The following is a 27683-nucleotide window of genomic DNA, read 5'->3' as shown; positions in this document are numbered from 1 at the left end:
TAAATTTTCCCTTGTGTGTAAATGTTTTACCACAAACTGTACATGATAAGGGTTTCTCCCCAGTGTGGCTCCTCATGTGTTTTCAAAGAAGACTTTTTCCCAAAAGTTTTCCCACACTGAAAGCATTTGTTGAGTTTGTCGCCACTGGGATTTTTCTTAACATCTTCAACATCATCATCGTCAAAAAGCAAGTCGTTGCCATCTGATAAAGGAGCAATTAAATTTTCTGCTCGCCTTCCTTCTGTTGAGCTGCCGCTCAGCAGCTCCGCCCCTCTGTTGGACACGCCCAGATCATCTTCACTCTTGAAAGGCTCACCAGTAGACCATTTGACACATTCCTCGTTTTGGATTGGAGGTTGCTCTTCTCTTTTGCACTGTTGAGAGAACTCTGGCTCCTCCTCTTTAATTTGGGGCCATGCTGAGGCGTTTTCAGGCTCCGCCCCTCCGCTGGCCACGCCCAGATCATCTTCACTCTTGAAAGGCTCACCAGTTGACCATTTGACACATTCCTCGTTTTGGATTGGAGGTTGCTCTTCTCTTTTGCACTGTTGAGAGAACTCTGGCTCCTCCTCTTTAATTTGGGTCCATGTTGTGGTGTTTGCAGGCTCCGCCCCTCCGCTGGCCACGCCCAGAACATCTTCCCTCTTCATGAACTCACTAAGTGACCAGGTGAAATGATCTTCCTCCGTTTTGATCGGAAGTTGCTCGTCTCCCATTTGTTGTTGAGGGAACTCTTGCTCCTCCTCTTTGATTTGTGGGAGCTCAACTTCCCCTTCAAGGTCAACAGACTCCTGCCCATCAGCACCAAGATCATTTCTGAAACCTGCAAAGACACAAAGATAAATGATCAACCATTTTCCAATTATAAAATGACTGAATTTCTTGTTCACAGAAATAAAACCAAACGGAAGAGGGCGCCATACATTCATTTCGTCACAAAACAATCAATCACAGTGGGAATGTTGACAAGTTCAATGAACATTATGATAAATCATTGAAGAAGTAACTTTTAGGACATAACCTCGGTTTCAACACTACATCACCGTTAGACAACGACATGCGACTTTTGTCCTCCGCTGCCATTGAAGGGCTGCAAAAGAATCCTCGGCCCCAAACGGCTCCCCCGGATCCAACAAAGATATCAAGATGGTGGCGCGCATGGGTGCAGGGGCTCTATGCTCTCCTGTTTGGTGTTTTGTTTTCTCAATCTTATCGTTATTTAATAACATCTGCGAGGCAAACTTTTTCTAAAGTCCCCAGGATTTAATTACTTTCGGGAGCAGATGCGATATATACATCACAACAGATTACCAACGGACCTACAATATCCCCGAGGAAATCTTGAGACCACCGGGATGTCCGTGGATAGTCAGCCCACTCAGAGTACGACGGCGGCGGCGAAGGGAAAGAAAGCAAAAGCGCGGATGCCGGGCAGGCCTAGCTGCTAAGCTAAGGAAGCAACCACACCGAGCACCGCTTCCGAGTATCTTCTTGACCAACGCCAGATCCATCACCCACAAAATGGACGATTTGGAACTTCAGCTTGCTACCAACAGCTTTGTCAGGAACTGCAACATTATTTTCATCACGGAAACGTGGCTACACCTGGAAATCCCTGACACCGCGGTATCGCTAGCTAGCCGGGCGCTGTTTGGAAATGATTTTTCGAAAGAATTATCAGGGAAAAGCAAAGGGGGGTGGGGGGGGCGGTTCTCCTTTACATGTACATACACAATGAATGGTGCTGCAATAGTAAGATCATTAACACTCACTGCTCCCCGGATTTAGAGCTCTTGGCAGTACGGTGCAGAACATTCTATCTACCTAGAGAGCTAACAATTGTCATTGTAATGGCTGTTTACATCCCACTGGATGCTAATGTTAGCACAGCACTTAGCATCCTGCTAGCGGCTGTAAACAAACAGCAGCTTGACCACCCCAATGGAGTCTTTATTGTCGCCGGTGACTTCAACAAAGCATGTTTAAAGGCTGTTCTGCCTAAGTTTATCCAGTACGTGAAGTGTCACACCAGAGGAGATAAAACTCTAGACCACGTGTCAAACCGATTCCGCAGAGGGCCGCGTTGGGTCCTGGTTTTTGTTCCAACCGATCCAGTGCCGACATTTTAACCAATCAGGTGTCTTCTAAAATAAGTAGCACCTGACTTTAATTTACTGATTACACTTACAAATCCTCTTGTTGAGTTGGAATGAAAACCTGCACCCCCTGCGGCCCTTTGAGGACCGGTTCGACACCCCTGCTCTAGACCATGTTTATTCTAATATCATGTCCCGAGGACGCCCTTTATCAGCTGCAGGACTGTTTTTCCCACACCACTTTGGGAACTTTTTGAACAACACAACCTCCAGGACTACACGGACACTGTACTTTCCTACATCAACAACTGCACGGACAACGTCACTGTTTATAAACGGCTATGGTTTTTTCCTAACCAAAAACCCTGGATGACCAAGGAGACACAGACACTCATCAAATGCCGTAACACTGCCTTCAGGTCAGGGGACAAGGTACAATACAGCGCTGCCAGAGCAGAGCTGAAGAGAGGCATTAAAAAGGCCAAGGCAGCAAATACAAGGAAAATTGAGGAGCACTTCACAGGAAATAACTCATAGAAGATGTGGCAGGGAATACGACATACAGACGCTCCCCTACTTACGAACATTCAACTTACGAACAACGGTACATACAAACATGTCTGCAAATTGCGTTTAAGTCGAAAAATGTTCGTAAGTCCAATTGTATATTTTTTTCCGAGTAGTGCTTCTTTCCGTCGCTAATACGCTTGGCGCTGTGAGGGCTCAGCTCACCCAGCATCTACCTTCTTCGTTGCAATGCGGAAGTGCGTGACGTATCTCCAGTGCCCAAAGAACCTTTTTCATCTGTATCATTAAATATCTCGTGCATCCATTATTGAATATGGTTGGTAAAAAGTGAAAGGCTTCTATTGAGGGAGTTGCAAGGAAGAGGCAAGCCATTTCATTTGAAACGAGTGGCAATAATAACGAAGCTTGATGCGCGTGAGAGTGGTGAGCGTTGCACATATAACAACTTGAATCGTTCGACCGTCAGTACCATTTATAAACAGAAAGCTCGAGCAGCAGGACCCAAATATTGAACGTTGCACAAAGTTTGCAAATCAATTGAATGATGCCATACAGTGCTACTGCATCATTTATGATGAAAAAAAGAAGAAAACTGTGCAATCGTCGTTAGATCGCTTCTTTCGGCCAGTTTCTGATACATAAATCTCTCTCTCTCTCTATACAGTACTATACATATTCTCTCCATTTTATTAAATGTTTTTTTCAGTAGAAACCAATGCGTGTTACTTATACAAGCCTTAAAGATACAAATGCACTTATATAAACCTTCAATATACTTATATAGGCCTTAAACATAAATTATAATACAAAATATAGCACTGAATCAACTTACAAACAAATTCAACTTATGAAAAATCGCTCGGAACCTAACTCGTTCGTAAGTAGGGGAGCGTCTGTATTACCAATTACAATGACTATAATGTGTCTGTTAACGCAGATGCCTCACTAGCAGAGGAATTGAACCGTTTCTTTGCCCGCTTTGAGACTGACAAATCAGACCCAGTCTCAACTTATCCACCACCAACCTGCAGCAGTACACTGGAGATTCAGGAACATGAAGTGAGACAGGTATTGTGGACTGTGAACACCAGGAAGGCTGCTGGTCCTGACGGAGTACCTGGGAAGGTGCTCAAAGCCTGTGCTGACCAGCTGACTGGTGTTTTCCCAAAGATCTTCAATTGTTCCCTGCAACAATCCATCATTCCATCCTGCCTGAAATCTGCCACCATTATCCCTGTCCCCAAAAAGCCAACCATTGACAGGATGAATGATTATAGGCCTGTTGCTCTCACGCCTGTGATCATGAAGTGCTTTGAAAAGTTGATAGCCCGCCATATCAGGAATACAATCCCTCCCTCAGTTGATCCTCACCAGTTTGATTATAGAGCTAACAGGTCCACTGAGAATGCTAACGCCATTGCTCTACACACAGAACTGAGCCACCTGGAGCACCATGGGAACTACGTGAGGAAGCTTTTCATTGATTATAGCTCAGCCTTCGGCAGAGTGCCAGCAAGTCTGAAACTATCACTTGGTTGGGCTCTTGCCTGGGAAAAGCGCACTTTGTGGAGAAGCATTTTCAATTTCGTCATATGCAGCTGGGTATGATGACAATTAGGCTTTTGTCTAGTCAATGATGATGACAAGCCTAAGTCTGATTTTATTTTATTTATTCAACACTATAATACCGGACACTCTGGCTGACAAACTCTCCCACCTTGGACTATCCTCTCCCATCTGGTGCTGGATAAAGAACTTCTTAACCAAACTACCACAAACTGTTAGACTTGGTCCCCACCTCTCTTCCTCCATTACACTGAGCACTGGCTCCCCTCAAGGCTGTGTACTGAGTCCTCTTCTGTACTCCTTGTACACATACGACTGTACACCAACCCACCACTCTAACTCCATCATCAAATTTGCCGAAAACACCACTGTGGTCAGACTCATCTCAGGAGAGGATGAGTCAGCCTACAGAGATGAGGTCAACAAACTGTCTTTGTGGTGCTCTGTGAACAATCTCACACTGAACACCACGAAAACTAAAGAAATAATCCTGGACTTTCGCAAACACAGCACAGATCTGGCCCCACTCCTCAGAAATGGAGTATGTGTAGACAGGGTCCAGTCCTTTAACTTCCTGGGGGTCCAGGTGACGGATAAGCTCTCCTGGTCTACATACACCATGGCAGTAGTGAAGAAGGCCCATAAACGACTCCATTTCCTCAGGGTACTCAGGATGAACAACTTGGAAACTAAGCTTCTGGTGATCTTCTATAGAGCCACTGTGTAGAGCAGGGGTGGCCAACTCCAGTCCTCGAGAGCCACAATCCGGTCTGTTTTCCATATCTCCCTCCACCAACACACCTGAATCAAATAATCAACTCATCAGCAAGCTGTCCAGAAGCTTGATACCAATCCCGATGATTTGATTCAGGTGTGTTGGTGGAGGGAGATATGGAAAACAGAGCGGATAACGGCTCTCGAGGACCGGACTTGGCCACCCCTGGTGTAGAGCATCCTGGCATACTGCATTACAGTGTAGTACGCTGGAAGCACGGCAACAGACAAAAAGGCCATGCAGAGAGTGATTAACACTGCCCAGAGGATCGTCGGCTGCTCTCTGCCCTCACTGGAAGACATTGCCAGCCCTCGTTACCTCAGCTGAGCCGGGAACCCATACCATCCTGGTCACAACCTGTTCCAGCTGCTGACCTCTGGCAGATGCTACAGGTCTCACAAAGTACGGACAAATAGGCTTAAGGACAGTTTTTTTCCAACAGCCATCAGGACTCTGAACTTACAGTAGCACAACACACAATCCCTTCTGTGTAATAACTTCGGGGTGAGGTAACATGAAGGACGTTGGGCGGTGATCTGCCTCCTACTGACTGACTGAAGGTAAGTGAGGAGACAGTGGGAGGTAAATGATCCGTTTTTTTTTTCTTTGTTGGCATCTGCGAGGCAAACTTTTTCTGCAGTCGGCGGGATTTGGTTGCGCTCGAGGGATGATGCGATGTATCCATCAAGGCAGAATGCCAACGAGTCTGAAATTATCACTTATTTGGGCCTTTTGTCGGGAAAGCGCACCTTGTGGAGAAGCACTACCAATTTCGTTATACGCAGCTGGGTATGATGACAATTAGGCGTTTGTCGAGTCAATGATGATGACAAAGCCAATGTCCGATTATTATTAGTATTATGATACAATATGAAAGAAGACATAAGTTTCTTTTTTTTTTTAATTGAAGTGTGTATTTGAGAAATTACTAAATTGGGGTTCGGCTGGGTGGGTGGGGGTTTATTTTGTTTCATGAATTTATGGACCAATAGATGCAGTCAACGTCTTCACACATGCAAAATATTGTAATCCACGGGCAGCCTTTTAAAAATGGAATTGGGAGATAATAAAATGTACACATACCTAAATAGTCACGCATACATTGCAACATCAATAGAATAACATTTGGACACGGAAAATCTAAATCACGCCGTGTACTGTAAACAAATGCTCATCAAAAGTGAACCCACCTTCTAGTCTGTGAAGAATAACTTTTGCTTGCATTAATTTGCATTCAACGGGGTGGTGGTGACGTTTAATGTCCTCTTTTACGTCAAAAAGTTCCTCCTGGAACTTTGTTGTTGTTGTTGTTGTTGTTGTTGTTGTTGTTAGGCCCAGGCGCCTGAGGATTACCCTCAGCAGCGCTAGAGCTGTCACTGGAATGGCCCCCGTGTTTTTATGGCGGCCATTTCGCACACTTGAATTCGGCTTTTTTTGACGGCGTGTTGATGGAGACACTTGGTTTCTTGATAGCAGCTAGCTAGCGAAGCTAAGGTAAGCTAAATAAAGTCGCACAGTTTTAAGATGGATGAATGATGTTGAATCCGTAAAGTGAATAATGCTAGAAACGTCGTCAATACGTCAGTATAGTTAAGTGACTGAAATTAAAAGACAAATTAGACGGGCAAAAAAACAAATATTTGCAGACTAAGCTCTCCCGGCCATCTTTTTTTTTGCTCTTGCATTTCCGGTCAGGGGTGCATGATGGGAAAGACAGTTTCCCGTAATGCCAACCTTCCGTTCAAAATAAGATGTTTCATGTATGTATATTATTCAATCTATATTTGAAAATATACATACAGCCTCATTCAAGGTAGTGTGGACACGCGGTCCACGCCGCTGGATATAAGTTTCAGTCTCTCAGGAGGCATGGGTTCAAAACCCACCACTGCCAAAAATACATGGGCTATTTATGGTTCTTTTGTTGGAGTGCTTATGGCTCTTCACTAACCTGTAAGATAAAATGTGAAACCACTGGTGAGAGAGCTGAGTCCCGAACACACTAATAGGAGTGTCACGTTTGCACACCACTGTGTCACTGACGCTACCTCTAGCTTCGCTTTAATCATAATGATTTTTTTACGAGACTCCTTTTTGCATATCAACGGCGTAACAATGTTATTAAAGAACAGAGAATTTTTGTATTTTAAAAGTGTAGGAATGTTAAAGTAAATGCAGACATTTTCAGGTATGCGGCCCAGTGGGGCGAGTGATTAGCGTCGCGGCCTCAAAGCTCTGGGGTCGTGGGTTAAATTTTTTAACTTAAAATCCAGCGTGGGTTTGAGTGTGCATGGTTGTCCATCTCCTTGTGCCCTGCGATTGGCTGGCCCCCGATTCAGGGTGTCCCCCGCCTCTGGCCCCCGATTCAGGGTGTCCCCCGCCTCTGGCCCGGAGACAGCTGGGATTGGCTCCAGCACCCCCCGCAACCGAGATGAGATGAGTTTCCCTCTTATCACACTAAACGTGTATCATTGTAGTTTGATGTATACGTAAATGTATGTTACTATTGACCATATACTAAATTGTATTTTAGAATTAGGGGATGGAATAGGACCTTGCTCCTTCCACTCTATGCATCAATCTGTTATTGCAGTATCTCCAAGAAAGGTGCACCACTCGCTCTTTATCAAAATACATTTACTACTTACTCTTGGAATTCCTAACTTAATGATTGAAATGACAGAAGCAAACCTGAAATTTAATAGATTAATCATGCGGATGAGGGGAGATTTAAATTAACAAATTAAAGCCTTTCTTTTGTAACAATATCCAAGTAAAACATGACTGTATAAACATTCACATCTTATATAATAATATATAGGTTTGACGATTATCATTTTTGCCAGTACAGCTAGTTTAAATGCCTGCTCAGCATCGAGGTGCCACTCTTTTTGGTGTAATATGAAAGCAAAGGGCCACATTGACTACATTCAGCGAAACCAACGCAATTTTCTGTAGCATATTCAACAATCAATTTGAAGCTTTTCCACATACTGTTTCTCTTCTAATCTCATTCATCTTTTGCCTTTCACTAAAGACTTTCGTGGAGAGGAACAATAAGAGTTTTAATCAAATTTTGGATGCTCTGCACTAACAGAGCTTCCCCTCTCTGTCGATGGTAAATATGAACTTTCTACTTATCTGAAACTTAAAGTTAATTCAGGCAATATTCCCCCTTGAATTTTTATAGACTATTTAGGTCCTTAAGCATCTCACCTTGTTCAATCAAATATTTGATGTTCTGTGCTACCAGAGCTGTCCCTCTCTGTCAAAATTAAATATGGAATTGCTATTGATATGGCGCAATGGTATTTCACAATTTCAATGCTTGGATTTATACATACTGTTTACATCCTCAAACATTTGACTTTGTTAATTGAAGTAGTGATAAAGTAAAATGTATTATGTCAATTGATTAATCAACTAACACTCATTGCTGACAAACCCACTGCTTAATTCATGAATGTTTTAACTTATATTACTGTGAAGAGGCGGTTTTTATGTAGAAAGCTTCAGATGTTCGTTTCCCTTTTTTAACTCTGGATTTAAAAAAACTTACTATTTGGTTTTTAATTCTTCGAAGCATCATTTTGTTAGAGATTATAAAAATGTTATTTGTAGAGAAGTGCTATTTTGTTCTACATGTATTTTATTTTGTGCCTTTGTTCACTTTTTTTGTGCGCGTGCATGCGCGGGTGTGTTTTATTACGGTGTAGTAAACGGGCACGTGACTGAAGATGGCGAGCACGTGAAAGAAGAGGGTGCTGCAGCCGGGGACAACTCATACTTACCTGGCCGGGGAGATACCATGATCAAGAAGGTGGTTAACCCAGGGTGAGGCCCAGCCATTGCACTTTTGGTTGTGCTGACCTCTGTGAATTCTCCAAATATGGGAATCTCGACTGGATAATTTCTGATGGGGGGGAGTGCGTTTGCGCTCTGCCCTGATTTGTTGTCAAAAAATAACATTCAAGCAACTGACCAAACTTTTAAATAATTCAATATGGTTAAATCCCAGAGATTCAGCAACCTCGTCGTATCAAACTCACCGTGCTCCGGAGGCTACGTCGGAGCTGCAGGTAAATGCAATTGAAAAGCGTCCGATAAAATAGGTGAAAAAATCATTTGAAAAAAGGAAACAAAAAGCCTGATTAAAAAAACACGGATACACAAGTCACCAAAATGGCAGACACAATTTAACAAGTGTCCATCAAGAGAATGTGGACAAAAGCATGAATCGGCACGGGATTACCATTCTTGTAGTATTACTCCCACTATTTTAAACGTAACATTTTAAACAAAGGCAAAACCAAAATATTTCATCGCATTTCATCCTGATTTCGTTTTAATGGTCAAGATGCTTATGTGAAACAAAATCAGCATATTCATTGGCCCAGCATGACTCTACGATTTTTTAATTATGCTTTTTAATAAGAACTAGTGCTAAGAAAGGCAGTACATGTCTCTTAAGATCATTCGTCCCCCGATTCCATGACAAAAACGTCTCACTGTAGACCCCCTCCAGCGAAATAAAGTTGATTAGGCGGACACGGGGTTAAAATTGGGGCGGGATCTAAGACGCGAAGGGGCTCGGCGTTGCCTTACCCATCATGCAATGCATGTATAAGAAAGACTGGCCAACGTGGAACGGTTTTTCGTCTTTATCCATTGTTGGAATTTAGAATTTGAAATTATATTAAAGTTAAGTTAATAATCTGACTCCAATTTATGACCTTACCCGACTGCCACTCATCCAACAATTTGCGCGCTCGTTCTGCAATAGAAAGGTACCAGGAAGCCGACATTCTCACACACGGGTGGATTTATTTCTAACATACAAATCTTAAGACATAAGTCTGTGGTTCAGGCCTCTCAGTCTGTCCAAGCAGACGCATGTTGCCACCAGTCGTCGTCGTTCTTCTTCTCCGAGCCGCCCACGAACTTAGTTATAGTCCACAATATGCAAATGACACAACACAAAGGCATCCTGGCACTATACGATTGGTTATGTGTAAAATGCAGTTAACCCTAGCTTGCTCATTGGTCTTTCTTTCTTGAAGATTCTCCTGCGGTTCCTCCCCGTTGTACTTTTCCACTCCACGGCATCTGTAAGACATTCTACTGGTGCAACCCCCACGGGATCTGCAAACATTCCACTGTTGCATCCCCCATGGCATCCTGTGCTCTGACCTTTGCCCCCCACTCAACATTCTGCCTTGTTCGTACGCTCAGCACTTTACAATCTCACACACAGAATGTAGCAATATCTAATGAAATACCTTAAGGTTTAAACTATTATTCCTTCATTCCCTCTCATGACCTCAGACTACTGAGGTCATCACTCAAATACCTTGTTTTATTGTTTAACACGAGCTAAAATCAATGACCATAAGCTAAAAATCAGTAAATAATTAAAAAATCAGTAGAAAACTAAAAATCAGTATAAGATTTCATTCTAGTAAAAAATCAGTAAAAAATTAATTCTCGTAAAAATCAGTAAAAAATTAATTCTAGTAAAAATCAGTAAAAAAATTAACTCTGGTCATTTTGTTACTCCGCGTGCGCAGACCCTCCAATGCCCCGGCAAGACGACCGTCAGGAGACGCATTGTTGGGAATCCATGTCCAATGCTGTCACACTTAATTGTCATGATCAGCGTTACTATGGCGCACTTACCTGAGGCATTGGAGGGAAGCCTATCATACAACACTTTCTCTTCACACCACATCCAAACATCAGCACGAGCGAGAGGGATTCCTGCTGGCAAAGACACATTTTCATTACACCATGACTCCTGGATATTTCCAATCCCAGGGCCAGTCCCATTTAAATTTTGTTGTGCAACATGGGTGTCAAAAATGGGCTTTCTCTTTTCCATTAACAAATCAAGCCACTGTTGAGTCCAGTTCAAAATTGTCACCCAAGCGTTCACCTGTGTCGATTGTTTACACTTCAGATTTAGCAGTAATTGTTGTGTCTGTGTCAGCGTCTTACCACCATCTCGCTCTGCTTCATACCATACCGTTCCATTCCAGGAATGATACACCATCACTTGTTCTCCTTTCACTCCATTCCTTCCGTCATCCTGCACCATCAACATAGTCCACACAAAGCACACGCCAGCAAGCAAAATAGTCAATAATGTTAAACATTTGCGTCTTTGTTCCGACACTTTTGAGTCCAATTTTGAGTCCAACTTTGATCCAATTCTCGCCATCGTCACATTCCCTCTCTTGACCTGCCCGTCCGGGCGGTCAACCTTTAAGCTCACCATTGGCGGGCACAAAGTCTGGGGCCGGGCGCAACTGTGAGTGATGGTACCACTTTTGTCCTTTAGTTTCCAATTAAAACTCATTACTTTTAAAATGCATATTATGAGAGAACCTTCTTACAGTGCACCAGGTGGATCTTGCACGGACACTCTTATCCTGGGTTGCTCACGCGTGCTCTCCATGATTCCTGTTAAGAAACACCATCTCCCTTCGCCAACCCAAAATTAATGCGTTTCTTTAAAGTTTTTTCTTTTATGCAGACATATGATTAGCCTCATCCTCCTGTTCCAATCGTGTAGTGAATAATGGCATCTGGTACATTCCACCAAATTGGATTTCCATATTTTTCCGGAACTAAATATGGAAACTCTTGTCAATTCAGTCAATGTTTCTATTAACACAATTTGGATGCCATTATCACTATAAATCAATAGTACTTTGGAATTTCATATCAAGCACTGTCTGTGTTTTTCCCAGTGCTCCCAAATTTCGTATAGCAGATTTGTTTCTCCACTTCAAATTTCACATTTGGAGTACTGCTGCTTTTTCATTAAAAATTTCCTTGGACGAAATATTTTTCCATAATTTGTCGTTGCCATCCGTGAAACGGCTTATTGGCAAATTCCGAAATCGATTCCAATTTGCTAAATCATTTTCCACCTTGATACCTAACCGATTGATCATATCTCGGTGGTCGGCCAATCAAAAACACAAAAAGACAAACAAATCACCATTCATGCTCACACTCATTTTTAGACATATTCTCATAGTCATACATTCTTACGACTCACGTTAAAGCATATTTCATCTGTTGATGAGCAAAACAATGAATTATCATCCGTGCACTGATGACAAGTCATGATGTTTATTGCATCTCAGCGAAATTATGCCTATCCTTAATTAATTATTTTATCTAAACTTGCCAGCTACAATTTACCTAATAATTTGGATCAATGCCATTTCTGCATTGTCTTCATGTTTGATATCATTAATAATTTGGATGATTCCTAATCCTTAAGTCTAAATCGCAAATCCCTCTCTTTTTGCTAAAATAGCTAAATTGCACTTGTTGAATTGCTATTCTGCTTCAAGCTTGTGTTTATTTAATATAAGAACCATTTTTGTAGCTCACTTTTACCCCAATTAAAATTTTGAGAAACTCACCTTCCACTTAGCCATTTCCTAATTATAAATTTCCGTGTCTAATAGAGGACCCATAATTTGTCACTAATATATCCCCATACTGTCAACTATCTCGCTCTCTTCATCTCTCTATCTCTCCCTGTTTGCGCAGAGGGAGGGGGCCTTGGGCTGGGCTGGTGGGGGCTCTCTTTCTCCCCTGGCTCTAGGTGATAAAAAACAAACAGTTTTCTTTTGTTATCTTTGGGTGAGGGGTGTTCGCATCTGTGAAGGGGGTGCTGGTCGTGACCACTGGACCGAGCCGGCGAGCCCCATGACCAGGAGACAGAGCCAAAGCATTCTTTCAACTGCCAGGGTGTTCCAAGAACCTTCTGAAAACAGTAAAACAACGTACAATTAAAATCATCCATAGGTTAATGGTACAGCCCGAGCGAGTCAATGAATGATTTCCACCGGTGATATACGGACAAGTCCCCCCAGTGGCCGAAGTTTCAGGCTCAAGACGTGACCTATAGATTGTCCCCCATTGTCCACATGTTCATGTTGGTTTTGATCACGGAATAAAGTCACTGTGCGGCCATTCACACATGATGAATGTCTCCACCAGACATCAACAAGTCTCTTCCCATCAAATTCTCCGCCCTGGTAATATTGTCCAGGTGACTGGGCCGGCTGCTGTGGGCCGCCATGGTCCGCCAGTGCCTCGTCCTCCTCCGCGCGTAGGCCGCTGTTGCTGTAATGGGCCATACTGCTGTGCTTGGGTTGCCGTGGGAACGGTTGTTGCGGTTGCTGCTGTTGGCTGGGACAATCATGTGCCCGTGTCTCATACCGCCACATATAAAACAGTTGCCTTGCCTTGTTGGCCTTCTCATGAGTACCTTCTTCCCCGGCCACCAGAGAAAACCACGCCCATGACCACAGTGTCCACCACTTAACCGACCAGATCGTGCCGCACCATAGCTTGGAATATCTGGACGGATTGCTCTCTCTTCTCCTGTTTAGAATTTACATAGGTTCTGGAAGACCCTTGACAATAGCTGCTCATTCGTACCTGCTGTCTCATGTCAAGCGCGCAGCTCTGTCCACCGATCCAGGCCAAAAGCCTCCCCCGCCATGAACTTTCTACCCTCACCAGAGGGGAGGGGGTTAGTGCCACATCTCTAAGAAGGATCATATATCACGCCTCCTCCCTGAGAGCAAAGGGGAAAGGTACCCCCCCCGCCTGCACCAGGCCATGCCTCCAACTCATTGTCTCATTTCACTTTTTCTTTTATTTTTTTTTTAAATTCTGCCCTAGCTGTGACGTCAGTTCTTTTTCATTTTTTTTCTTTTCTTTTTTCTCAATGCTACGGACAAACGCTTTTGACCCGTACAATGTAAATTTCCTTTCAACGTACAAAATTATTTCTCCAACTCACATTTAATTTAGCTTGTCTTTGAAAACCTGTGTTTCTATATCTTCACATTCTCAGCAATTAATTCCATTCCATTCTCATTCAGCATCTTTCTCCTTTCTTCCTTTCAAAACGCACACACGCGCACACGCGCACACACACACACACTTCTCTCCCAAGCCCTCTCTCAACATTCCTTTTTCTCCTTCAGCTCACTTACAAAAATCCTTTCTATTCACTTACAAAACTCTTTTCTTCATGCTTTACCAAAATCTTTTCTATTCATAATTCCCTTTCTATGTTCAAACCTTCCTCACACCTTCACAAACCTTCACCAGATCTTCTACATCCTTCAAATTGGGACAGAAACCATGCCTCTCGACCCATCGCGGCAGACAAAGGCAACCCCCACATTACGCATCCGCACATACACACACATCCTCTCCAAACGCACGCACGCACGCACACACACACCAACTCTCCGTGCACATACACACACATCCTCTCAAAACGCACGCACGCACGCACACACACCAACTCTCCGATCTCCATTCTGCATTCCATTCGTCTACTTGGACAACCTGAGAGGAACCCGAGACCACTATCAGACCTCCCATCATCGCCATCTTGAAATCCATTCTGGAAATCCACCCGTGCGTGTCCCAAACACTTTTTATGCAGAACAATTTTAGTTTTAATTTTAGTTTTCACACACACCGCTTCCACTTTGATACGTAAATCCCAGATTTTACACCGTATCGAGCCACGAGTAGTTCCACATTATTGTAGTAGGTAAAATCTCAGATTTTATACCCTACTGTCCATCCTTTTTTTAAAGCCACAAATGGACTACTCTACGTAGGTAAATCCCAGATTTTATATCCTACTAATGGAACTACTCTTAGTAGGTAAATCCCAGATTTTATACCCTACTAATGTCCACACTTACACTTTGAAGCCACCATGGACTACTCTACGTAGGTAAATCCCAGATTTTACACCCTACTGTCCACCCTTATACATTTAAGACGTGCCGGTCCTCCTTCCTCTATATAATTTGGCATTTGTCAATATGCAGAATTTGAAAAGGAATCTGCTTACCTTGTTTCACTGTGCACCCAAGAGGAAAGACGGTCGGACGCGTGTGGCTCCTTTCTCAGGTCGTCACCTGGTGTGAACGTGGGTCCCAGACCCGAATCCCAGATTCTAGTGCAGGGGTGTCCAAACTTTTTGCAAAGAGGGCCAGATTTGGTAAGGTGAAAATGTGTGGGGGCCGACTATTTAGCCTGACATTCTTTGAATGTAGTAGTAGTAACTAACCATGGAAATTTGACCGTTATGGTTTTTTTACGGTGGAACAAACAGAAACAAATAAATCCGTTCCTCTTGTTTGGCCCTTCAGACTCTGGAGGTCCAGAAGCTCTTCACTCACGTTCATGTCATTGTCCACTCCTCTTAAAAAGATCAGTAACTGAGCGGTGTCGGACGCATCCGTGCTTTCATCGCACGCTAACGAGAAAAAGTCAAACTCAGTTCCTTTTGCCTCTAACTGTCTCTTAATATCTAATGAAACGTCTTCAATTCTCCGTACCACAGTATTACGAGCCAGGCAAATATTGGCAAACTCTTGCTTCTTCGCGGGACAAATTTTCTCAACCATTTTCATTACACAGTCTTTAATAAATTCACCCTCAGTGAAAGGTTTGCAGTGCTTTGCAATCAGCGTTGCCACGTCGTAGCTTGCCTTTGTGGCATTTTCATTTGACTCACGGACTCTTGTGAAAAAGCTTTGCTGTGCCGTTAAAACAGCTTCCAGTTGCTTCACTTTTTCACCGCGTTTGTTCCCAGTTAGCTTGTCGTAGCTAGCATGTTTCGTCTGGTAGTGCCTCTTGATGTTGAATTCCTTGAAAACAGCCAGTCACTTGGCAAATTAGGCAGACACAGTTGTTTCGTATTTCAGTGAAAAAATACTCAAATTTCCACTTGTCCTGGAAGCGGCGGCCCTCGCGGTCAACTTTCCTTTTTTTGTTTACAGACGCCATGTTAGAAATGTGCCGGGCTGAAACGATCACGCAAGGTCAAGGGTCACGGCGGCCAGAGTGCGGCCACAGGGCTACTGCCATCTTCTGGTGAAATGAAAAATATGAAAAATAGCTTTTTGTACACATGTATTTTATACTGTGGTCAACAGTGCTGGCGGGCCGCATATTATTGATTTCATGATGAAAAAAAAAAAAAAAAAAAAAAAATTAAAAAAAAAAAAAAAAAAAAAATTCATGATAGAGGCCGCGGGCCGGTAAAAATTTGTCCACGGGCCGCAATTGGCCCGCGGGCCGGACTTTGGACATGCCTGTTCTAGTGGCTCTTACTATACCAATCTTGCATCACGTCGAGGGCCAACAGAAATTGTTGGAATTTAGAATTTGAAATTATATTAAAGTTAAGTTAATAATCTGACTCCAATTTATGACCTTACCCGACTGCCACTCATCCAACAATTTGCGCGCTCGTTCTGCAATAGAAAGGTACCAGGAAGCCGACATTCTCACACACGGGTGGATTTATTTCTAACATACAAATCTTAAGACATAAGTCTGTGGTTCAGGGCCCTCTCAGTCTGTCCAAGCAGACGCATGTTGCCACCAGTCGTCGTCGTTCTTCTTCTCCGAGCCGCCCACGAACTTAGTTATAGTCCACAATATGCAAATGACACAACACAAAGGCATCCTGGCACTAGGATTGGTTATGTGTAAAATGCAGTTAACCCTAGCTTGCTCATTGGTCTTTCTTTCTTGAAGATTCTCCTGCGGTTCCTCCCCGTTGTACTTTTCCACTCCACGGCATCTGTAAGACATTCTACTGGTGCAACCCCCACGGGATCTGCAAACATTCCACTGTTGCATCCCCCATGGCATCCTGTGCTCTGACCTTTGCCCCCACTCAACATTCTGCCTTGTTCATACGCTCAGCACTTTACAATCTCACACACAGAATGTAGCAATATCTAATGAAATACCTTAAGGTTTAAACTATTATTCCTTCACCATTCACTTAGTTACGACGAAATCTCGGCGACGTTTCCAGCGTGACTTACTCGGACATCAGTACGTCCATTTTCGAGTATTCTCGGAACTCGTTGAAGTTTGAAGACCTAGCCTCGTGGGTGGCTAACAAAGGAAATGGCGAGAACAACATAGACTGCGGAAAACTTCCAGGGGGGAGTTTGTGGCGTCACATTGGAGCCTTCGTATCACTCGACTCTTGGGAAAATCATGCATGCCAGAGTTGTTCTTCACAGACTAGAAGGTTAGTTTACCTTTGGTGATTATTTATTTGTATAACATATACTGTGCGTGACATCATGCATGCACTGCGTCCGGATTTATTTCTGTATAGTACTGCTTTGGACATGTTTTTCACGTGTATACTGGGTGCGTTCACGGGGTTTCCCCCAGCGCAGCGAGCGTTGCCAGATTGGGCGCGCTCCCGCCTTTTTTTCCAAAGACTTGGGGTGAGAGAAAAAGGAATCTGGTGGCGGGATACTGGATCTATACTGGGAAATCGGGAGACTAAATAAGTATCATACTTATTTAGTATCATACTCCAATCATACTGTATGTGACTCCAATCTATATTTCACGTTTGCAGCTTATATGGGCATTCATTTAATAATCGGGATTTGTAAAAGTCTTTGAAATCGTTGAAAATACTTGAATTTTACCTGTAATGTTTTCAAGGTTTAAAAATGTTAGAATTTTGCATACAGTCCTTGAAAATGCTTGAAAGAGTTCGGCACACTATTCCTCAGCACCCTGTATGGAAATAGGAATTTCCGTAACCCTACTAAATAATGGGAAATGAAGTAAATTTGCTTCATCGCCGCTACACATCCGTTCCAGTGCAGCTTTGCAACAAGGCTGTGGGATTCGCCCACTTTGTGGAATATTGGCGCAAATTGGGAAGATGAACACGCCAAGCCACCACACTAATTTCAAAACCCTTTGGAAATGATAATAAACACTTATTTAATCAATGCATAACATGTCATTTGAAAGATGGATGAATGTTAAATGTGAGATAGGTGGAAAAAGGCAATGTTGTTTTTCTTGTCTTTCAGTTAGAGCAAGCAAAGTCCAAAATGATTGTCATCTTATGGATGTTACTATGTTTGTAGCCAATTAGGGTTTGAAGCCTGAGGATACTCAGGAGGAACAACTTGGACCCTAAGCTTCTGGTAACCTTCTATAGAGCCACTGTGGAGAGCATTCTAGTATACTGCATTACAGTGTGGTACGCTGGAAGCACGGCAGCAGACAGAAAAGCCATGCAGAGAGTGATCAACACCACCCAGAAGATCATGGGCTGCTCGCTGCCCTCACTGAATTACCGTATTTTCACGACTATTCGGCGCATTGTATTTTAAGCCGCAGTGTCAGTAACGAGTGCTATTTCTGTGTTTTAGACACACAAAGCACGCACCGTTTCATTACACGCATATATATTATATATGGATGAACATCAAAACGCAATAGCGCTGGCTACCGGAAGCAGCCGATTTCCGGGTTCCGGTGCGCAGGGACTGCTGGGAAATATAGTTCTTGCACGCTACACCCACACGCTAAAAACATGTTTTAAAAAGGCAACGGAAGCAAAACTGAGTTCGGTTGTACTTTATTTAGACATTTTACAACTCACTCACGTCATCATCACCCACAAATCCCTCAAAGTCCTCATTTTCTGTGTCCGAATTAAACAATTGCCCAAACGAGCCTTCCAAAAAGCCGGGTCCCCTCTCTTCGTTCTCAGAGTCACCGTCATTTCCATCAATCCATTCACAAATCATCAGTCATCATCACCCACAAAACCATCAAAGTTCTCATTATCTGTGTCCGAATTGAACATTTGTCCATCGAAAACGCTGAGTTTAATACGTTTTCCCAGGCGGCCACAATTCATTCCCAAAAATGAATCTGGTGGCGGGATACTGGTTTAATACGTTTGCCCAGGCGGCCACAATTCATTCCCAAATGGTAGCTAGCTAGTAGCTAGCGTAACTATTCCAAGGCTTTCTTCCATGGTTCGCAACTGTGTTGATGCCAATCGCCAGGCCTCAATCCGTTCACAAATGGTAGCTAGCTAGTAGCTAGCGGAACTAGTATTCCAAGGCTGTCTTCCATGCTTCGCAACTGTGTTGATGCCGATCGCCAGGCCAGTCCATTCGCAAATAGTAGCTAGCTAGTGTTGATGCCGATCGGCACCCACAATCCATTGGGTATATTGACCAAAAACTACATATCCCAGCAGTCACTGTGCAGTACTTTATCTACGGGAAAATAGTAGAGTCGGGGGCTGCTTGCCATAGTTGTCATATCGACGGATTTATTTTATTTTATCGTGATAACAATTTTAGTATTGGTCCATCTATAAAGCGCACTGGATTATAAGGCGCCCTGTCTATTTTGGAGAAAATTTCAGACTTATTTGTGCGCCTTGTAGTCGTGAAAAGACGGTACATTGCCAGCCCTCGATACCTCAACATTGTTAGGGACCCCTACCACCCTGGTCACAACCTGTTCCAGCCCCTGCCCTCTGGCAGACGCTACAGGTCTCACAAAACACGGACAAATTGACTCGGGGACAGTTTTTTTTCCCCGGAGCCATCAGGGCTCTGAATTTGCACTAGCATGACACACAATCCCTTCTCTGCAATAACTTAGAGGTGTGCAATAAAATGTGCAATATCTTAGATTATGCAATATTTTAGAATTACCTTGCCCGGACGTGACTTTTTATATTACCTATTTGTTTTTACTGGGAAACACACACTTAATGGAGTAGCACCACCAATTTCGTTATATGCAGCTGTTGTATAATGACAATAAAGGCTTTTGATTGATTTGATTTGATTTAAGTGGCTGTGGATGCTCATCTCCCAGTGCCATTGATGGCGCGAGACGTCCAACCTATTTGGATTGACAGACATCTGGTGCTGTCAATGGCGGCCAGTAAATTAACTTTTTTTGGCCCAAAATGTCCTGTTCCAGCCCACATGAGGTCTAGTTGGGAGGAATCTGGCCCACAAACCAAACTGAGTTTGACACCATTGATTTAGAGTGTGGTGGTCACTCAGTTGACAGCAGAAAAGGCTAAATCAACATTGCCTCTTCTCTTTTGCTATGATAAAAAAACAAAAAATCTGACCATTATTATAAAACTTACTCATTACAATCACTCAGTTAAGGACATTTTCCTTCGTTTTATTTGTCTCTTTTTCTTGGTGCTCTGCTGATCGTGTGATGTGATGGTGAGCAATTTGAATGACTCCCGGTTTGTAGCATAGATTACAAGATAAGAATGATTACAAAATGGTCTTGGATATATACCGTATTTTCACACCTATAAAACGCACCGTGTGATAGGGCGCAGTCTCATTTGCGGGTATATTTTCTGTTTTTTGTCAATACATTCGACGCCTCGTCCGATAAGGCGCTAGAATGACACTAGGCTAGCGTATATTATTCTAGTCGCTAGCGTACCTATGTTATGCTAGCCGCTAGCATATTTTATGCTAGCTGCTAGCCTGTTTTTTTGTGAATCATTTTGGGGACACGACTGCAAATAAAGAAATAAGATTTGATCTTTGTGTTTCAGATGTTAGTCGAGTGCATCAAACTGAGCACCAAGAGTCGGCTTCCATGAAAGATGAAGAGAATGAACAATTCAAACGCATTAAAGTGCAACAAATGGAGCATTTCATCACTGTTGGGAAACTCCACATTGAGGAACAGCAGCATCCTCTCATAAAGATGGAGGAAGACCCTCTATATGTTAAAGAGGAGGGGATGGACGTCCCTATGGGGGCTGTTGAGCCCTTGAGTAGTGAATATGAAGGTCCAAGTGAGGCCAGCAGAGGGGCGGAGCCTTTGAGTGGCAGCAGCTCAACAGAAGAATCCAGAGCAGACAACCTCATGGCTCCACCATCAGCTAGCTACGATGCCTCATCACACTTGCGAATATGTGAGTATCAATTCACTTACATAGAGAGGAGGCTAGGGTTGGACAGTTTCAATAACATTATTTAAAAATATATGTACGACCTACGTCATTACGAATGCCCCATAAAAAAAATAAAGGCTTAGGCCGGTATATGGGACTTGCGCGGTCAAACAGCGGTATCGTGCGTCCAAGCACAGTTATGCTTTTTCACTCTCCTGAAGAAAAAGCTAGATCACCTCTGATAGGTTCACCAATAGGCATTCCCAAATGCACGCACAAATAAAACAGACATGTGACTCATAACCAGTTTCTTGCAAGATCATTCTGCCGTCATCTCGCATTTTATTTACATACAATTTTACATTATGCATGTCAGTTCTCAAAACAATTAAAGGCCTGCCGGATCTTCCCGAGAGAGCTCGTGTGAGCCAGACATGAAGAAGTCGATGTTTCTCATAACATGAAAGTCCTCCGTATCGGAGTTTGATGTGAACCACATTTTCAGAAGTCCAGCTCCAGAGGGCAGTGACCTTCCCGTTGTTTATCACAGTTGCAAGCAGATGTACTAAAAATGACTTTTTTAATGTTAAAAAGCTAAGTAAAGCAAAGCATTCTTCATTGCAAGCAAATATATAATAATATAACATTAATAACCCTAACAACCTCCTTGAAAAGTGTATCCTGGAGCAAAAAAGTTGGAGCATCCATGGCTTAAGCTATCTGCTATTTCCTTTCAATGATATTCATTTGTGTGATTCATTATATGGTGAAATAACAAAGCTCCGACTGTATGATGCCGGAATCAAGGTTGGCACGCTAAAGGAGAACGAGAGCTAGCTTGTGCAGGATAGTGGCCACCGGCCTGACACGTTTGGCGGACGCCAAAGCTGGCTCTTCATGGGGTTGTTTAAAAAACCTATTCCTGATATGTGATATTACGTACAGTCAATTCCTTTTTAAACCAGTTTAACCACTAATATTTTACAAAGTTTATTTTAAACCACCAATTAAAATTCAATAAATAGTATTTCTTAAAACATGAGCTATAGGTATTTAAAAAAAAAATCAGTGCATAGCATCCAGAGCTGCCAACTTCTCCGGAATTTCCGGTGTTTACCCGTAAAAGCAATTAATGTAAAAACATGATATTAACAGTTTGACTTAAATTGTCTTGCGTTATTTTTTTTTTACACATTATTTTGATTTTGCGTGAATCACATTCAATCCGGAAAAACTCCAGAAATGGGACAAGGGTACTCCTGAAATGGGATCGACGGAGGTCGGCAGCTTTGAGGTAAGCAGGGCTCTTTCAACTCCAACTTATCTTCAAGGATTTCAGTGTTTCCAAAAAGTTGAGATGGTGGAAAAGTTTGTCCAAGTGAGTCGCGTGTCTCCAGATGAGTCGAGGACGACCAACTGCATCATCTGACTGAACACCATGATCTGGATGCTGCATATTTGTGCAAAGAGAAAAGAGCTCCTGGTGACGTCATGCTCTTTTATCTCAATTTGGACCGTGACTCCAGACCTCCTGTACAGTGGTACCTCGAGATACAAGCTTAATTCGTTCCGGGACTGAGCTCGTATGTCGATATTCTCGCAACTCGAACGAACGTTTCCCATTGAAATGAACTAAAATCATATTTGCACAAATTAATTCGTTCCAACCCTCTGAAAAAACACCAAAAACAGAATATTGGATTGGAAAAAATGTTTTATTTCTTCTAATTTGCCATCTATTAACAAAGTAACACATAATTAGTGGTTTAATATTACTAAAATGTATTTAATAGTACCAAAATTATACGGATTTCGAAGGGGGGGAGAGAGAGACCGACAGAGAGAGTAGGGCAGAGGAGGGGGGCACTTTTTGCACGGCAACCAATGTTCCCTCTAATTTGGACATTAGAACCGAGCCCAGGGAAGTGAATTCCTCGGTAAAATGTCGCGATGATGTCGCGATGGAGGCAAAAAAATGTCCATATACGTCCATTCGCCAAACGGCTCAAAATGCTCTCAAATTCGGTCAAATCCAGCTGAAAACAGCGTTTAATGATTAAATACAAATACTAGTATTTGTATTTAATCATTAAACGCTGTTTGAACGAACGTTCATTCGGAGACCTGTCCGTCTGTCAAACGTCCGTCGGCGCGAAACGTCTTTAGGCGAATCATCCGGTCACGACATCATTATTGCTCGCTATGGGCACACCAGTATTACACCTGCCATAAGCAGGTGCATGTCAATGTTCCCTCTAATTTTTCATGTAAAACATGCTATAAAACACGAAAAACATAAGTGGACAGAGCTACTGCCACTGGCTGCCGCTTAAACGGCGCCATCATGAAGAAAGGGGTTAAAAGAAAAAATATATATATATATTCCGTTTTTTTTTACTGCGCGCCATAGGATTGCTGCTGCGCAGAGAAGACGAGAGTAGTGCGCAATTGCGCACGCGCGCAGCTTAGAGGGAACAGTGACGGCAACACGCTTGTTTCATAACATAAACAAATTTAAATGAACTTGGATTACGATGCAGACACTCAAAAATAAGTTTAATCTAACTTTACACTAAACTTAATTCTAATTTTGTTTTATGTTTGTATACCTTCTCCTGGCCGTTTGCCCCGCCTCCACCCTGACTTTCAGATGCAACCTATTGATGCTAGTTTGCTTTTGTATTCCCCTCAAAATATTCCCAAAATGATGCACACAAATGTCCTCACAATAGGATAGCGCACGACCACTTGCCTACGAGAAGTAATATATACTCCTCGTAACAGCGATTAATCCGCCATTCGTACTGAGTGACGGGAAAAAAAACATTGAAAAAAATGCAATGCTCTGCCCAGTGTTCGTAAATATCTGTTATACACGAAAGAGATGCGGCAAAAAAGACAGTGCGTTACAATGATAAACAGCCTCTCATGTCTTGGCCACCTGGCTTTCTCGTATCTCAAATTTTTTCTCGTATCTAGAGATAATTATTTGCTCAAAATTTTACTTGTATCTCAAAATGCTCGTATGTCGGGGTGCTCGTATGTCAAGGTACCACTGTATATGATAGAGGCACTTTCAGCCATTTATTTCTTCTCCCAAATTCAATTTTTAAGCAAATTAGGGAATGATTCTTGCGGGTTTGAGCCTTTTCGATGAAGAGCTCCATCTCTCATGATGCCAATCGTCGAAACAGCAATGGTTCATTATAATTTAAGAATTTGGCAATCCTCTTGACAGTGTCATGACCTTGTACAAAATCATATTTGCACAAGAAAATAAACGGCGGCCACCGAAAGAAGCTCCTCCTGTTACTCCTATCAACGATACTGTGGCTCTTGAATCTGACGAAATGGTCTGGAATTATAGCTCCCAATCAAGTGTTTTTATTTTGGTTTAAATCAATTGGAGAAGAACTTTTTTCACTGTGAATACACTACTTAAAGTATATATAATTTTTTATAGATTATATTTAGATTTTAAGACATTAGTCTTTTCATATGCCGATACATGTGATATTTAATAAATACACTTCTTGATAATTGTACTTGTGTACTTGTATTTTGTATAGATGCGAAAACATGTATGGTATGTAGTAATAATAGGGGTTTTTCGATTATCGTGGCCACGTCTGGTCTACATCCGCGGTATTTGGGGGATTACTGTAGTCCTTTCTTTCCAGCCTAACCACTGCCATTATAAGTACAGTGGTACCTTGAGATACGAGCTTAGTTTGTTCTGGGACTGAGCTCGTATGTCGATATTCTCATAACTCGAACAAATGTTTCCCGTTGAAATGAACTAAAAACAAATTAATTCGTTCCAACCCTCTGAAAAAACACCAAAAACAGGATATTGGATTGGAAAAAAGTTTTATTTCTTCTAATTCGCCATCTATTAACAAAGTAACACATAACTTGTGGTTTAATAGTAATAAAATGTGTTTAATAGTACCAAAATTATACGGATTTCGAAGGGGGGAGAGAGAGACGGACAGAGAGAGTAGGGCGGAGGAGGGGGGCACTTTTTGCACGGCAACACACTCGTTTCATAACATAAACCAATTTAAATGAAGTTGGAATACGATGCAGACACTCAAAAATAAATTTAATCTAACCTTACACTAAACTTAATTCTAATTTTGTATTAAAGTTTGATACCTTTCTTCCGGGTTGGCTATTTGCCCCGCCTCCACCATGACTTTCAATATCGATGGACTGTTTACTTTTGTATTCCCTTCAAAATATTCCCAAAATGAGGCACACAAATGTGCTCACAATAGGATAACAAACGACCACTTACCAACGAGAAATAATATATACTCCTCGTATTAGTGATCGCTCCGCCATTCGCGCTGAGTGATGGAAAAAAACACTGAAAAAAATGCAATGCTCCGCCCAGTGTTCGTAAATATCTGTTATACACGAAAGAGATGCGGCAAAAAAGACAGTACGGTAAAATCATAAACAGCCTCATGTTTTGGCCACCTGGCTTTCCTGTATCTCGAAATTTGTCTCGTATCTAGAGATAATTATTTGCTCAAATTTTTACTCTTATCTCGAATTGCTCGTATGTCGGGGTGCTCTTATGTCGAGGTACCACTATATGTATACCCCAGGGTGTCTAACCTTATCTAAAGTCCCCCTATGCAGCCCAAAATAATTAACTTTATCAAAACATAAATGTTTTGATAAAGTTAACCCTATATAACAATGAATATAGTACTCACAAATAAGGTGAATCTGGGGCAAACACAACTTACAACTTTAGACAAGGGTGTCTTCTAAAGCAAGTAAGGACTCCACTGCCTTAGGACCTGCATGCCAGACAGTCGAGCTCAGAACTGCAAAATAGGAGGGTTTAAGTAAGGGCAGGATGTGGACCGTGATTGGAGGAGGCATGACAACCCACAACATAATGTATACCCAGGCTGACAGCCGTAACAGTGACGAAATGAATGTATGTCGCCCTCTTCTGTTTGGTTTCATTTCTGTGAACAAGAAATTCAGTCATTTGAATTGGAAAATGTTTAATCATTTATCTTCGTGTCTTTGCAGGGTTCCCTCAACAAAAAATGAGAGAACTTCCAATCAAAAAGGAGGAAGATCATTTCACCTGGTCACCAGGTGAGTCTGTGAAAAGGGATGACCTGGGCGTGGCCAGCGAAGGGGCGGAGCCTGCAAACGCCTCAGCATGGCCCCAAATTAAAGAGGAGGAGCCAGAGTTCCCTCAACAACAGCACAAGAGAGAAGAGCAATCTCCAATCAAAAAGGAGGAGCAAAATGTCACCGGGTCAACTGGTGAGCCATTCAGGAGGGAAGATAATCTGGGTGGGGCACACAGAGAGTCGCAGACTTTGAACTGCAGCTCAGCAGAAGGAATGCAAGCAGATGGCGACAACATGCTTCATGACGATGAAGGTCTTAAGAAAAATCCCAGTGGCTGCAAATGCTCTCAGTGTGGGAAAACCTTTGGGGAAAAAGTCTACTTTGAAAACACATGAGGAGCCACAGTTGCGGGAAACCATTTTCGTGCTCAGTGTGTGGTAAACCATTTGCACACAATGGAAGTTTAAAAATACACATAAGAACCCACACTGGCGAAAAAAACATTTTCGTGCTCAGTTTGTAGTAAAGCCTTTTATCAAAATGAACACTTAAAAACCCACATAAGAAGCCACACTGGTGAAAAAGCATTTTCCAGCTCGATTTGTGGTAAAGCTTTCTCTCAAAAGAACTACTTAAAAGGCCACATAAGAACCCACACTGGAGAAAAAACATTTTCATGCTCAGTTTGTGATCAATCCTTTCCGCATCAGCAATATTTAAAATCCCACACAAGAACCCATACTGGTGAAAAACCATTTACCTACTCATAAAATTATGCAATTAAAAACATTACATTACTTATTTTTGCATCACTCAAATCGGAAGCGGTCAGTGTGAAAAATCAGATTTTGGAATAATTTTGGAGGTTTATGTGATGATAACAATAAATGAAAAGGATAAAATATTTTAAATAATCAACGTAATCTGAATGTCACCACTATTTTGTCTTTAAATTGTGTACCAGATGACTGGATCAAACTAAAACGTGACTTCTGGCATATATTATTGCAAAATAATCAACCATGCTGTGATAATAAACTTGTAAAAGTAAGAAAAAAAAATCCCATTTTCGACTACATGTAGTGATACATATTATCTTTTTGTCTTTGCAGGTTTCAGGAAAAATCTTAGTCCTGATGGGCAAGAGTTTGTTGGCCTTAAAGAGCTCCCCCAAATCAAAGAGGAGGAGCCAGAGTTCCCTCAACGACAAATGAGAGAAGAGCAACTTCTAATCCAAAAGGAGGAAGATGATGTCACCTGGTCACCTGGTGAGTCCGTGAAGTGGGATGATCTGGTCGTGGCCAGCGTAGGGATGGAGCCTGAAAACGCCTCAACTTTGCTCCAAATTATAGAGGAGGAGCCAGAAATCCCTCAACAGTGCAAAAGAGAAGAGCAACCTCCAATCAAAAACGAGGAATGTGTCAAATGGTCAACTGGTGAGCCTTTCAAGAGTAAAGATGATCTGGGCGTGGCCAACAGAGGGGCGGAGCTTCTGAGCGGCAGCTCAACAGAAGGATGGCGAGCAGAAAATTTAATTGCTCCTTTAGTAGATGGCAATGACTTGCTTTTTGACGATGATGATGTTGAAGATGTTAAGAAAAATCCCAGTGGTGACAAACTCTGCAAATGCGCTCAGTGTGGGAAAACTTTTGGGAAAAAGTCTTCTTTGAAAACACACATGAGGAGCCACACTGGGGAGAAACCCTTTTCATGTACAGTTTGTGGTCAAAGATTCACACGGAAGGGAATCTTAATTAGTCATGCAAGAACCCACACTGGTGAAAAACCATTTACGTGTTCAGTTTGCGGT

The 27683-nt window shown here is 42.4% G+C and overlaps 2 protein-coding genes, 2 non-coding genes and 1 pseudogene across 5 annotated transcripts in view; 4 read left to right on the top strand and 1 right to left on the bottom strand.

Moving 5' to 3' along the window:
* Positions 1 to 27683, top strand: part of LOC144065907 (uncharacterized) — a 215196-nt pseudogene that overhangs the window by 141553 nt on the left and 45960 nt on the right. The window lies entirely within an intron of this gene.
* On the bottom strand, positions 27 to 8775 carry LOC144066099 (uncharacterized). Its single transcript, XM_077589445.1, has 3 exons — positions 8757 to 8775; positions 6156 to 6341; positions 27 to 823 (listed from the first exon to the last, which is right to left on the bottom strand). The coding sequence occupies exons 1-3, from the start codon at positions 8773 to 8775 to the stop codon at positions 27 to 29; spliced, it is 1002 nt and encodes a 333-aa protein (XP_077445571.1).
* Positions 7956 to 8066, top strand: LOC144066463 (U5 spliceosomal RNA). Its single transcript, XR_013297628.1, has one exon. It is a non-coding gene; the product is annotated as a U5 spliceosomal RNA (small nuclear RNA).
* LOC144066353 (U1 spliceosomal RNA) lies at positions 8749 to 8912 on the top strand. The gene has a single exon (XR_013297528.1). It is a non-coding gene; the product is annotated as a U1 spliceosomal RNA (small nuclear RNA).
* LOC144065918 (uncharacterized) overlaps positions 16814 to 27683 on the top strand; it is a 29464-nt gene continuing 18594 nt past the window's right edge. Inside the window, exon 1 of the mRNA XM_077589158.1 lies at positions 16814 to 17077. Within this exon, the coding sequence (XP_077445284.1) occupies positions 17044 to 17077 (34 nt within the window). The 5' untranslated portion in view covers positions 16814 to 17043. The remainder of the gene's footprint in view (positions 17078 to 27683) is intronic.

The sequence above is a fragment of the Stigmatopora argus genome, chromosome 20 (genome assembly GCF_051989625.1).
Source record: "Stigmatopora argus isolate UIUO_Sarg chromosome 20, RoL_Sarg_1.0, whole genome shotgun sequence".
Classification (NCBI taxonomy): Eukaryota; Metazoa; Chordata; class Actinopteri; order Syngnathiformes; family Syngnathidae; genus Stigmatopora; species Stigmatopora argus.
Note: the sequence above shows the minus strand (reverse complement) of the source record. Positions and strands in the feature narration are given on the sequence as shown.